Source organism: Anthonomus grandis, chromosome 14 (genome assembly GCF_022605725.1).
Source record: "Anthonomus grandis grandis chromosome 14, icAntGran1.3, whole genome shotgun sequence".
In the NCBI taxonomy this organism is placed as follows: Eukaryota; Metazoa; Arthropoda; class Insecta; order Coleoptera; family Curculionidae; genus Anthonomus; species Anthonomus grandis.
This window is the reverse complement of record NC_065559.1, coordinates 6,676,951-6,691,566: the sequence shown is the minus strand read 5'-3', so window position 1 is coordinate 6,691,566 and position 14,616 is coordinate 6,676,951. Positions and strand designations below refer to the sequence as shown.

Sequence of the window (14,616 nt, the reverse complement as noted above, 5' to 3'; positions counted from 1 at the left end):
GGCGTATGGCCGCGGGGGCGGTGTGGCTCTTTATTTTAGAAATCAATTTAAAACTGAAACTCTCTTTTCTGAGAGTCATGAACTTTTAGAATGTATCTGGGTAAAAATTACAATAAAGAAAGAACATTTTGTTATTGGAATAATTTATAGACCACCTAGATCGAATATTCAGCAGTTTTTAAATAAAATGGAGGACATTGTTTCTAACTTGTTTTCTTTGTATAACAACATATTTTGTATAGGAGACTTTAATATTGATATGTTACAATGCGATAATCTTGTTACAAAAAAGTTAGTTTCGATGTTTGAGCCCTTCAATTTAAAACAAATTATAATGGAGCCAATCAGAATCAGGAAATCTTCTAGTTCCCTAATTAAATTAATAGTCACTAATTATGACCAAATTGAATGCACTGCTGTTATCTGTTCTGATTTTTTCGACCACTTCGTAGTCTATTGTGAGATACAAATGGCCAAATTAAATTATAAACCAAAAACTATCATTTCTAGAAATAGAAAATTCTAGAAAAAATATAAACTATAACCTGTTTAAAAATGACCTTCAATCGATACCGTTTAATAATGTTTACAATATCGTTGATGTTAATCAAAAAGTCGTATTTCTTAACAACGTTATAACTAGCCTATTTGGTATTCACGCTCCTCTTAAAACAATTACATTGCCTAAAAAACCCTTCCTACTGTGGATTACAGAGAATATTAAGAAAATGCAGAAATTAAGAGATGCAGCTCTCCAGCAGTTTAAACGCACTAAACGTCCAGAAAAATAGGAATATTATAAATCATTAAGAAACTTAACAACAGCTTCAATAAGAATGGAATGCAAAGCCTATTATAGGCATACATTTAAAAATGGCAGTACTCGAGAAAAATGGGAGGAACTTAATAAACTAACTCCGTCTAAGAAAAAAGATATTCCGGTGCAGTTTAATGATGTTGATCAATTTAACAATTTTTTTATTAACTCTACTATCTCAAACCAGCCTTTAGATCAGGAACTTTTCAATTTTTATTCATCCAATAAAAAAAGTGACATAGATTTCTCTTTGCAGTTCAGAGCAGTGAAAAATTGTGAGGTATTTAACATAATTAAAAAAATAAAAAGTAAAGCCTTTGGATCAGACGGTCTTAACATAACTCTTCTTGAGCTTTGCTGTACTCATATTTGCGAATATATTACACACATAATAAATAAATGCTTAGAAACTAACTATTTTCCCAATTGTTGGAAGGAAGCCATCGTCTTACCACTTCCAAAAATAAGTAATCCTACTGACTATACACATTTTCTATCTATTAGTGTACTACCAACTATGTCTAAAATATTGGAACGCGTATTGGATGTTACTCATTAATCAATCTGGATTTCGCAGTGCATATAGTTGCGCAACAGCAATGGCAGATATTACCGATGACATTTTTCGTGCCCGAGATAATAACAAAGTCACTGCTCTGGTATTGCTAGATTTTACTAAAGCTTTCGATTTTTTAAATCATCAAACATTAGTAGCCTTATTGCACTACATAGGATTCTCAAATCATGCTATAGCTTTAATAAATTCATTTCTAAGTAATAGGTCTCAAATGGTAAAAATTGATGCAACCTTTTCAAGTCGTCTTTCAGTTCTTAATGGGGTGCCCCAAGGTAGTATATTCGGGGCACTACTATTTAGTATTTATACAACATGCTTTCTTCAATATCTTGAATACTGTAAGTATCACTTTTATGCAGATGATACGCAGTTGTGTCACTCCTTTTCACCTTCTGATTATTTAACTGCTTTGAACCATATAAATGCTGATCTTGTTAAAGTCTTTAGTAAACATATGTTAAAATTAAACCCTAAAAAATGTATAGTTATTCTCTTTGGAAGTAAAGTTCAAATAAGGACTATTTATGAAAAATTTTCTTTGTTTATTGGACATCAAAAACTTCAAGTAGTTGAGAGCACCAAGAATTTGGGTTTAACACTCGATTCACGGCTTTTTTTAGTGGTCACATATCAAATAATCTTAAAAAGTCGCATTGTGCTCTAAAAACCATGTACCCTCATCGACATTACTTAGATCTGAATATTAAACGTGAGCTATGCGACTCTCTTGTGTAGTCAAATTTTAATCATTGTGACGTGGTTTATGGACCTTGTCTAGATGGTCAAGACTCCTATAGAGTTAAAAAAATTCAAAACTAGAAGAAGTAAATCTTTAACTATTCCTAAACAAAAAAATAAATTTTTTAAAAATCATTCTCTTATAATATTTTTCATATCATTAATGCGCTATCACCCGATATAACTGTTATTTCGAATTCCATTTATAGATTCAAAACAAAAGTAAGGCAAATCTTATTAGATAATTAGTAACATGTATATTAGAGCTAGAAGATTTATTTTTCATTTGTCTTGTTTATAAAGTGTAATTGAATGACTAGTATTAGATATATTCTTCCGTATTTAATTGTTGTATTGTTGTAATCTGTACCAAATCATCAACTACCTAGATGTAATGTATGTACATTATATCTAGTAGTTAGTTTAGTTTAATTCGTTAGTTTTATTTAAAAAGTAGTTTAGTTTAAAAAGTTTTTTATGTTGTAGCTATGTAGGTAGAACAGAACCTGCATTTTCCATGCAGGAGTCTGATACATTAGCTTTTATTTACCTCAATTATTGAATACACCTGTAAGTTTATATTCTATGTAAATTCCATGGTAAATAATAAACGTTATTATTATTATTATTATTATTATTAATATATAACTTAAAAATCATCGTAGTATTCGATATATATATGCTGAAATCAGGAAATGCTGAAAAAAGAAAAAAGAGATCAGGAAATAAAGGAAAAGCCTACAAAGAACTCTTTGACTTAAAAAATGGGAACGCTTCAAGTAAGTCTTTCACCTGAAGTAATAGAGAGAGTATTTGCCAAACAATACAAACTCTAGTAAGGTTGTCTATAATTAAAGAGAAGAGTGCAATGTGATCAGACAACGACTAATCTAAAATAAGCTTGCATTGGTTATGTTGGTAAACGGAAAAGAAAGCTTAGAGATTTCTTAATAGTTGTATGAGGAAAAATCATCTTTCGTCATCAAATTCATCTTACGATCCACGGTGTATAAATCCCATTATTTTTAAATGAATCAAAAGTGCCAATTTGTTTTTGAGCCACCCGAGTTGGCCTTGAAATGTGTGGAAAATATTAATTTTAGTTTTATGTTATAAGTTTTATAACATTTTTTGGAGACGTCAAACACTTTGTCGAATTTTCCTGGCCGCAATATGCAATTTCCCCAAATCATATGCACATATTCGGAAAGCTCAGAGTTTTTCTGATTAGATGGTACCTTTAATTTTTTTATTTTCATTGAAAATTTAACGAAACTGTGACACCCTTTCGAAAAATAACATGACGAGATACCTGCTGTTGGCGGCCATATTGGATCATTTCACCCTTGTGGTGACGTTTAACGAAAAAATCAGAGAAAATTAACTTGTTTGAGAAAAACAATTTTTTTCGATACTTCTAATATAACTGGGATACTGAAATTTTAGTATGTGTTGTAAAACAGAATTTGGGATCTTATAGATGAGGTTTCATTTTCTAATAATGTACAGGGCTGCCGCAAATGAATAAAGCGCAAAAATGCAAATAACTCAAAAACTATTAATGCTAGACAAATTTTAATTACACGTAAATAATCGGCTTATTATATTGTTTAATACCTGAAAATATGAATGGTCCAGGTGGCGTCACTAGAAAGTTATTAAAGAAAATATGATTTTTTCAATTTTTTGGTCGGACCTTCATGGGAAACATTGATTATTGCTCGCCCTATATAGTTCACAAAAATTTCCCTTATATAACATTTCAAGGAGAAATAATAAGGGTTTTTTTCATAAAAACTATTTTTTCAAAATAAGTACCGTTTAGCGAAAAATTTCAAAAAACTGAAAATGCCAGAACTCGTTAAAATTTTTTTTTTCAAAAAAAAAGTCCCAATATGTCATTTTTTATATGAGACTAAGCATTTTCACTGAAACACTTTTTTTATTTAAATTATAGTTTAGCTTCTGAAACAGTTTGAAGTTTTTTTACTCGCTTATATTTACTTACCCTGTATACGGATCTTGCCCAAAAAGTATACAGTTCTTGATTTTCACCACTCTTATTATTAAGGAAAATTGATGCTGCTTTTTATCGTTTAATTAAAGACGTAGACAGCAACATTTTCAATTCAAAATTTATCAAAAAAAAAAGATAATATAACCGGGATTGACATTATTCAATGGGCCATAAAGAGATTTAGATATGCGAATGGGTTTTCTAAGAAAAGTAATTGAATTGATTGAGAATGAGTTGAAGGCTCGTATTTTTCTATCTGCGTTTATGTTTTTCAATTTATTTTTAGATATGAATTTCTTGTAACTATTAAACTTTTTGTATCAATTCAATAGTCTTCATGCTCTAATCGTACTCTGGAAATATCGATAATTTTCAAATTAATAAGCTGCTATAAAATATTAAGTGAGATATCTATAGAGAGGAAATTAAAAACATTATTTCATCTTATTTTCAGGTACTCAATCAGAAAAAGATGGTGAAAGCGTCAACCGAAAAATCGTCCTCACTAAAACCACGCAAAGGAAAAGCGTCTGACAAAGATGACCCGCCAATTACCACCATGTCATTTAGGGATAAATACAATTTCCTTAAAGAAAACATTACGGTAGAACCGATGTTGGCCTGCTACATTATACCGAGCGTGTTGGCCAGTTTGGCCACCCAAAACTTAAATTTAGAAAAGGCTTGCCGGGTCAACTTAGGATATTCGACTGAAGTCTGTGATGCACTTAGAGATAGAAGAACTGGTAAATCTTTTCATTTAAATATCTTCTATTTATAGTATTTCTATATGTCAATAACCTATGGTTTGAAGGTTAAACGTTTTACCTTAATTATTAAGTAATTGTAAGCCATTATCTGCATGTACAAACCGTAAATTGATTATTCATTTTATTACTTAAGAACCATTAAAATTTACATTTTCTTAAGAAAAAACGTGCGCCTGATTGAATCTAGTAAACTAAGGAAATTTCTTATAAATATGAGTTATGATGTATGGTTTATTAATTTAAATGAGAAGCAATTAATTAGTATTTTATTACCAAACTTATCAATGGATATAGTAAAAGTTGTGTAAGGCTATAAATTATTAATAAGTTATGTATATTTAAATTGAATTCACTATATTTAGCCAAATCAGAGAGTACTAAAGAAATTGAGGATTGAACTGAACTTTCTTAAGTTATTAAGACCATAATATCCTACTATTAAGTAGTGTGTATATTAATGTGGCTTTGGAAAAAAAAATAATTTCAAGAAAATTAATAGATATGTTCAATAAATTTTCCATATTCTATTTATTATTTTACTACGATCTACCATTCGAACTCTTAGAAAAAACATGCAATCTTTTTTTAGGCTGGTATCAGATAATTTATTTATTTATTTACTTATCTTTCAACGTGCCTATGGTCCAATACAAAATTAACTTCAAAAGGACAAAAGTTTTTGGTCAGAAACAAGTTTTGTCCATAGTAAGTTCGATGAAAGGAAACTTGAAAACGTGATGTTGGCCTGGTTCATGTAGGTAATGTACAAGACCGATATTTATACCGAATGAGTTGACAGGGAGTCAAGACGAATTCACATAATCTATTACATTAAAATGATATCAGCCCGGGAAATTTTCTGTGCACACTTTCAATGATAGTCGCGTAAACATTATAACAGAAATATCAGACTGCTGATGGATATTCCACATGGGGAGTAACAAGAGCACAATAAAGAGCCTTAATCTCTTAATCTCCAAGTATCTGAAGTGATTTAGGTGCTATAGCGGTAATGTGAGGTACAAATGAAAGTTGAGTATCAGGTCACGAATCTGTCGTAGGAACTGTGATACTGTCACTCTGATAAACTGGACACTTTAAGATATTCAGCTCCAGTCCAGGTCAGACTATAATTGCCATCATCATCTTACTGTTACAACAAATTTAAGGTCATTAGCGAATAATAAAAAGGTGCTATTTTGGGAAGCATTTAATAAAAAAAAATTAAGATCAGGGACCCCACATGTGACCCCTGAGGAACACTGACATTTACATTAACTATCCTAGATGTATACTTTCTAAAGCTGCAGGATTTTTCTGACTTTCTAAGACGTAAGGGAAATAGTAAAAAAATTATAAAATTCATGTTATTCCAGGCTCTTGGAACGCGTTTGTTGTTGACTTTCTTAGATAAATAATTTATTGTTCAGTTGCCTCGGCTACCTAATATAATATAATGAGTATTTATTTAGCATCATTGCTACAAAAGATACACAACAATTATAAAAAGTAAAAAGAGCACTTAAATACAGGGTGTCCCTGTTCAAATGGTCAAAAATGCTACAGTATGTACAGAAATTATAAAAATGTAGTTTGAGATAGGACATCGATGGTCGGAAGTGTCCGGTTTCCAAAATACAGGGTGTGGAAAATTTTCAAAATAGTCGCTTTTTTCCTCTGTATTAAAAACACTTTAAGCGGTTTGAATGAATGAACTCGCTGGAAAATCACATATGACCCTAACAAAGTAAAAAAACTTGCTTAAAAGTTCCTATTTCAAGAAACTTTGATAATACTGAAGAAGGGTTTAATTAACCAACTAGAAATCTTGTATTCTTAGATCGTTCGGATAATAAATCAAAAGATTCCTTAGATTCACGATTTTTATTCACCAAAAATTAACGATTTAAAGTTCCGTCTTATAACAAAAACTGATTACAAGACTAAACATGTAATAAAAAAATCAGAATAATCGACTCGTCGTGACGTACTTAAAGTTACCAAAAGTCAATAACCTTCAAAATGCCAGTGAGGCTGAGAGGCTCATTACATATTATAGAGGCTCATACTAGACTTACGTAAGATCATTGAAAGCATCTTCCACAAAACAAATCAACACCATTACAAGATCTGAAAATACCAATTGAACAAAATACAACAGGTAAGGCATACCCGAGATGGAAAAGTCATATTAGCGCCAAGCAACGATGCAAACGCCGCACGACAAATACAATATGCAGTCTATCGAATCTGAAAAAGGAGACGAGCAAGATCTTCTTAGAGACAATGAGCGAGTACCTACTTTATCCATTAGAGACATCGAAGTAACGATTAAGAAGACAGATATCATAACAGCTATTCAGAACCATGTAGGGAGCTGTCTTAGAGTGGAGGAGGTTCAAATAGGAAATATTTGACCAAACGCAAATGCTGATGTGCTGAAGGCCACAATGCGAGTAACAAGGATAATCAGCCAAAAAATAACTTTCATTTCCAAATTTAAAATAAGGATATGTGTGTGTAGAGTAGCCGAAAGACGTAGTTTGCAGTTTCTTTCTCTATTCCCTAGTTTTCTTCTCTCAATAAAGGTATTTTGAACTTTGAACCAATGCAATCTGTTCTATCTTTAGGGTGTAAAAAAGGCGGATGTGAAAAAGACAAAGGCGAAAAAATGGGATACTATCCCGCTAAAGATCTGTCACTAGCTAAATTTCACATCTCTTCAAAAGTAGTAATTGTCTTTTGAGACAGACAAAGGGACCAACTATGTGTGCCTTAGTTTTGTCACGCCTCAGGTGCTTTCTTTCATCTGAGGAGGATCTTTTTGTCGAGCAGCTGTACATTTGGATATGCCGATGCTCTGCAGCCCTTCTTCACCATTCTAACTTTCAACTTTTCTGCGAATCTGCTGTATAAGCAGACTAATGCTACTGGATTGCTGTATCCACATTTTAAAATCATCCGCATCTTACCACAGTGAATATTTTAGTTTGGATGGCGTGTTCCCCCAGAGACGTAAGACATACTGGTATATCGGATCCTACTAAAGAAGCCTGTCATTTATTCTACGGTGTGTGTACCAAATGATCCCTCTGTTTACTAAAGTAAACCCCACTAGATGCCTGTCCCATGGGTCACGAAGCCTTTATAGCCTACTGTCGCAAGTCCCATATAGTTACTCGCCATTAGAGGAAGAAAATATTTCTGTCGGCCCATAGTTCGTCAAGGACATTTTGAAAAGCTCCTCAGACAGCAATTCATGGTTCAATGGTTTCAACTTTGTTGCCTTGAGAAATGCCCGTAAGTAGACGATCAATTCCCGCAAAAAAAACTATAATAAGGAAGTGAAGAAAAATGGGTCAAGATCGTTCTGGTCTATAGCAAAAGCAGTTAGTCAAGGCTGTAGGTCAAAACTTTTACTATTGACTAGGAAAAATAGTTCCATTTCAATAATCGCTATGGAAAAGGCAGACTTGCTGGTTTCAGATGTTAGCCTCAAATTCTACTGTAGAGCCACAAGACAACACACCATCGACTTTGCCAAGAAAGGTTACAAGCTGTTACAGAGAGATCTGGAAAAAGTTCTTAAAGGCTTAAACACTAACAAAGCCACCAAACCTGGTGAAACATCACCTCTGGGATTAAAAAAGTGTCTGGTCTTTTTATGGAGGAGTGTAAGTCAGTGGAATTAACTTCCCAAGCACGTATTTCCTGAACATTATAACTTGGAAAAGCTTAAGAAAACTATCCACAGACACCTTTGTACTACTTATGATAGTCGTTGCCTTTGTGCTAGTTCTAGAGGCCTTGAACTAGTAGGTAGTCCGTGTATTTAGATCATTAACTAGGCCATTGACTTGACTAATGTAATAACTTAGTAATAACTTATAGTGCAAATTACCTATTATTTATTAGTTCTTAAAAATATGTTGAACTTAGTACTAAAGATCTATATTTGGAATGTTTTTAAATTCATTTGGTAATGCGTTATATGAACGAAAACCTTTACAAAAAATACTTTTCTGCAATGCAGTTGTAACTATACCCTGTAGATATAGTCCTTCGGGTCTCGAGTCCGGGGGAAAAAAAGTCGATATGCTCTATAGAAATAAAAACGATTTTTAAAAAAATCATCGATAAACATTATAATATGGACTTCAATTTCAGACACAGTGTATATTAATTTCTACCTAAAGCGTTAAAAATATTCAAAACGATTTTCAAGTACGTTTAGGATAATATTAACTAGTAAATGGACTACATTTTAAACATTTGTTTATCAACTTTTGGAGTAAAATAAAAAAAAACTTATTATAATTATCTTGAAACGGTAAATCACATAAACTTGAAATATTGAATAAAAAATTAGAGTTGCATGGTTGCATTATTCCAAATTTTCTTCCAGAGAACTTCACGTTTCAAGAAAAAGAAGTCCAGCAACTGGTCGCCTCCATGGGCGTCTGGAAAACGATCCTCCAAAGCGCGTTGCCAGCGTTCCTCATTATGTTCGTCGGTTCTTGGAGTGATCGTTGGGGCAAAAGGAAACCTTGCATGTTACTCCCTATAGTTGGAGAGCTTCTTACTGCCTTAGGCTTACTTATATGTACATACTTTTTCGATGAACTTCCTATGGAAGTTGCCGGGTTTGTTGAAGGACTCTTTCCTGGTAAGTACACAGTTTTAGATTGAGAAATATCTAAATAAGATAAAGGTGTACTAATTCTCTTACAGCAATGACGGGTGGCTGGTTCACAATGTTCATGGGAGTGTTTAGCTATATAGCGGACGTTACTACGGTGGACACCAGAACGCTACGCATAGGAATAGTAAATTTGTTCTGTTCATTGGGAATACCAATCGGGTTGGCTCTTAGCGGAGTACTTTACAAAAAAATCGGGTTCTACGGTGTGTTCTCGATATCGTCGTGTATGTATGTGATGGCCATTTATTATGGTTATAAGAAAATTGAGGAACCCAAAAAGATCGACATACCGGTGCTTAAGGATGTGCCCTGTGCTTTCTTGAGGGATTTTTTCGATGTGAAGCATTTGGTGAACACCTTCAAGGTGGCGTTTAAGTCGGGGCCGAATAATCGTAAAATGAAGGTCATGTTGCTGATGTTGGTTGTTATGGTTGTTATTGGACCCATGCATGGTAAGTGTTTTTTTTTATACGTGAATAAAATATAGAGAAAACGGTCCGTAAATATCAGGTTACTTGCAAGAAGTTTGTTTACAATTTATTTATTCATATATTTTTAGTGGTTAAATGATTGAAATTAAGTTGTTAATTAAGATGTTTTTAATACTTTAAATTAAATCAAATAGTTCCAACTTAACTACTTACTACATAATGATATGTGTAGATCCTTACATGTATGACGGATCTGGAGAGTTGTAAAATTAAGAGAATCCTCTACTTGCAGCTTAATGTTCCCTAAATTATTAGATAGTAAAAACATATTCTGCGCTCTTTTGATTGGTTAAATATGAATATTGTAATAAGGGTTCCAAACACATGAACAATAATTAAGGTGTGGGTGTACAAGAAAGCAATACAATAATTTTATTAGTGAAGAAATAGTCCATACTTGCAGTGAGTCGACGATTAAGGTAAAAGAAAATCCTGCAGTCTCCCTCGACTTATTTATTAAACATTCAATTTTTTTAAATTCTGAAAAAAAAAAATTAAAAATAATATAAGGGACACTTACAAAGGTTTAAAATTGGTATAAGTTATTTGAGTTTAGTATGTTTTTTAGCACACTAATAAAATATATAAACAAATGAAATTAAAAATAATAAAATAAAAAAACAATAATAATAAATAGAGGATTTTTGACATGACATTAAACCCTAGAGCATATAACTGACACCAATTTTAAACCTTTGTAAGTGTGCCTAATATCAATTTTAAGTTTTTTTTTCTGTGTCTGTTTGTCTTTTTTTTCTTCGATCAGAATTATTTCCTTGTAGTATCCCCTGATGATGGACACCACTGTGACCAAAACATATCGGGAATTTTAAAAAACTGAATGTTAATTAAATAAGTGGAGGGAGACTACAGGATTTTCATTTTACCTTAATTCACGGCTCCACTGCAAGTATGGACTATTTCTTCACTAACAAATTTATTGTATTGCTTTCTTATGCACCCACACCTTGATTATTGTTCTTATATTGATTATTAATCTTGGGGCTTATAAAACATTTTATAAGTCTAAGATTTGGGAAGACCTTATGATAGTGGAGGATATGTGGGGTACATATGGCAACTGACCATAAAGTCTTTAATTTGGGATAAGGATGTGCGATACGATACGATTTTCTCGAGTACCGGTATTTTTTCTTCCGATACTCGATATTTTGTACCGGTACTTTAACGTACGATACGGTCCGATCCGTTTGAGTTTTATGCAGTACCTATCGTATCGTATAATATGAATGAAGCAGTGAAGCACGGATTTACTCCTGTTTCCTACTGTCTTTCTGTTTATGTTTATCCATAGTGTTGGCAGATGCAACCCATTTTCTGAACGCCTATTTTCAAAGGCTGATGCGTAACAGACTTCTTGGAGATAGCTTTCAAGGCTATTATTTTTAAATTCGTTAGAATTAAGTTACTGGAATTTGTAATTATTTTTCAATTTCTAGAATAATTATTTTTGTCTTACGTTTTAATGTTTTCTGTTGTTCGGTTTTAATTTAAGTGACGACAGATGTCAAATTTTCACTTGTAGTTATTTCGAAATAAATGCTGTTATTAAATAATATTTTAATAAATAATACTAAAAATATGAGTATTGGCCATACTAGTCCGCGCTAATTTAACATTAAAAAAAATATATATATTTAGTTAAATCGTACCGGTACTTGGAATATCGGTACTGAACTTGTCGATATTGTAACTAACCGGTACTTTTAAAACGATACGATACGATCCGAAATACCGGTACTTTCCTCAGTATCGCACATCCCTAATTTGGGACACACTAACCAAACGACATTCATTTATCGACTAAAAACCATGAAATGACACTTCTTGAAGTTTAAAGCTGCGTCCACACCGAGTCGACACTGTCGACTTAGTGTGTACGTTGCAATCGACGATGTCGATCGACATGTCGATTTGTTTTCCATCGCTTGTCGGTAAACATGAAAGAGCAAACGATCGACTTTAGTGTGTGGACGTGTGTTCGACGTTCGACAAAGTGTTAAAGTAGGAGTAGGTACTCAGTGACGTCTTGCCGTGTTGACATCGTGGCCGTGGGTTTTCGTTGGACAAATGGAATGGGAACAAGCTAAAATCATAGCCTTTATTGAGGCATACAAACTGAAAGACAAATCTATGGGATTCTAAAACCAAAAACTATAAGAACAGGAACTTGAGACACAATGTTCTTATGGAAATTGGTAAAGAATTTAACATCGAGAGGCAAGCGGTAGAACAAAAAATTAAAAATCTTCAGTCAATTTGCAAGAGAAGTAAAAAAATAAAGGACAGCAAGAAATCTGGCTCTGGTACAGAGGATGTGTATAAAAGTAAATGGTTTGCTTTTGAAAGTATGAAATTTTTACTAGACAAAAATAAGCCCAGGGAGATGTTGGATTCACAGGTACGTAGACTTTGAGAGCTTATCTATGTATTTTTATTTTAAAACGACAGGTTGTTTAGAGCACTGTTACGCCTTTAACATATTTTGTATTGCCAAGGAACGTCATAAAATAGTCTCTTAATATGTTTCTCACTTGTTGGGCCTGCACTGCTTTTCTTCTGGGTATTCTGTGTAAATCTGCTAAGCCAGGCTCCTGGAATAACGACAGTTGAATCAGAGCAGTCAGAATCGAATGTTCCAGGGGGATTATAAATGTTCTTAGATGCACTTTTTCTAAGAAAGTCGTGCAAGTAACATCCTGCTAACGTTACCTTGCAAGCGGTTTGAGGTTCCAATAGTAATGGTTTGCGAAATATTCTAAATACATTAGATATTAAGCCAAACACATTTTCTGATATTCTTCGAGCTCTGCTGAGGCGGTAATTAAATACTCTTTCACTAGAACCTTTAGTGTGACTTCCTGCATATGGTTTCATTATGTTTGTTGACAAAGGAAATGCGTCGTCTGCAACAAAAACATATGGGTTTTTTAGATCACTATTTGGGAGTTGACTTTCTCCAGGTAAATGCATTGTATTGTCCTTTAGAAGCTTAATAAACGTAGTACTACTAAACACGCCTCCATCGGAAATGCTCCCTTGGCATCCAACATTAGCATAAATAAAATTGTAGTTTGCGTCGACTACAGCGAACAAAACAATACTAAAAAATCCTTTGTAATTGAAGAATTCACTGCCGCTGTTTATTGGAGCCTGCAACGATCTGTGTTTTCCATCCATAGCTCCGGCGCAGTTTGGAAAGTTTCAGCGATTGTAATAGTCCTCGGCATCGGCTTTCCATTCTGCTTCGTTTTTATGCATCTGAAATAAAAAAAATATATATTTGTTATTTAAACTTCAAACTAGCAATAGTACCAACAGAAGTAAAATAAAAAATCTTTTTATTACAGGTTTCATTAGGGGTGGGTGCAGTGGAAGATGCCAACGATGTGGATAATACTGCTGATGAGCATGAGAATACTCAAGATGCCATTTTAAATACTGGAGAAGGCAACTCTGAAGACTCTACAAGGAGTAATGAAAATGCCGATAATGTTGAAAAAGCAAAGGAAACTTTAACTACAAAAAAACAGTTTAAGTCGCCAGCTCTTGGCCACGTACCTTCAAGAAAAAGGAAATGCGATAACCCAATGGTCAATGAAGCCTACGAGATAATGACGCAAACATTAGCGACAAAACAATCAAAGGATGTTTTTACCATATTTGGCGAAGAAGTGGCTGTGACATTGCGAAATTTGCCCACTACTTATGCTCAAGCTACAGTGCAACACAAAATAAGCACACTTCTGTTTGAAGCAAAATTGGGAAATTACAATTATCCCGTAGCACAACAACCACGGCAGCAGTATTTTTCTCAGGCTCAGCAACAACACTATTATCCTCAATATCAGCATTCTCGGCAACAGCAATATTTTCCCAGTAAAGCAAATTCAGGTGGCTTACTGACGACCTCACCGATGGATTCCCCGGAATCATATTCCTCCTTTTAGCAATCCCCCTACTTCGGCACAATCAACTACTGCCCTTACAACTGATGAAGATGAAGCTGTAGATCGTTTTATCACCCAACTGCAATCTCCAGGAAGTCATACCTCATAAGCTCGGTCATAAGTATAGATATGCGCACAACTAGTCTTATTTAGGGTTTAAATATTTAGTTTTGTTTTGGTTATAGTTTATTTTTACTACTGTTGTGCTTATTTATTCTTTATTATGGTTATGGAAATTTGATTTAAGAAGTAGCTATAACTATATTTTTATATTTATATAAATCTCGTTAAATCTTAATAAATAAAGTGCTTACCTTAATATAGTCTTGTAATACATCAATAAGGGCATCGCACACCTCCAGAACAATTTTGGAAATTGCCTGTTTTGAAATTTTTAAAAGATACATTAGTGAGTGGTACGAATCTCCAGTTGATAAAAATCGTAACGTTACAGCAAGACGCTCCTTTATGGGAATGGCAGGTCTACAATTGGTGTCTTCTTTACATATTTTTGGCCCGATTTTTAGTAATAA

General features: G+C 33.3%; 1 protein-coding gene across 2 annotated transcripts in view; it reads left to right on the top strand.

Annotated features, from left to right (window-relative positions):
- Nucleotides 1–14,616, top strand: part of LOC126744790 (proton-coupled folate transporter-like) — a 74,335-nt gene that overhangs the window by 34,064 nt on the left and 25,655 nt on the right. For both annotated transcript variants that reach the window (XM_050452347.1, XM_050452348.1), the window contains 3 exons: nt 4,604–4,895; nt 9,325–9,585; nt 9,651–10,073. In XM_050452347.1, the coding sequence (XP_050308304.1) occupies nt 4,604–4,895; nt 9,325–9,585; nt 9,651–10,073 (976 nt within the window). The remainder of the gene's footprint in view (nt 1–4,603; nt 4,896–9,324; nt 9,586–9,650; nt 10,074–14,616) is intronic.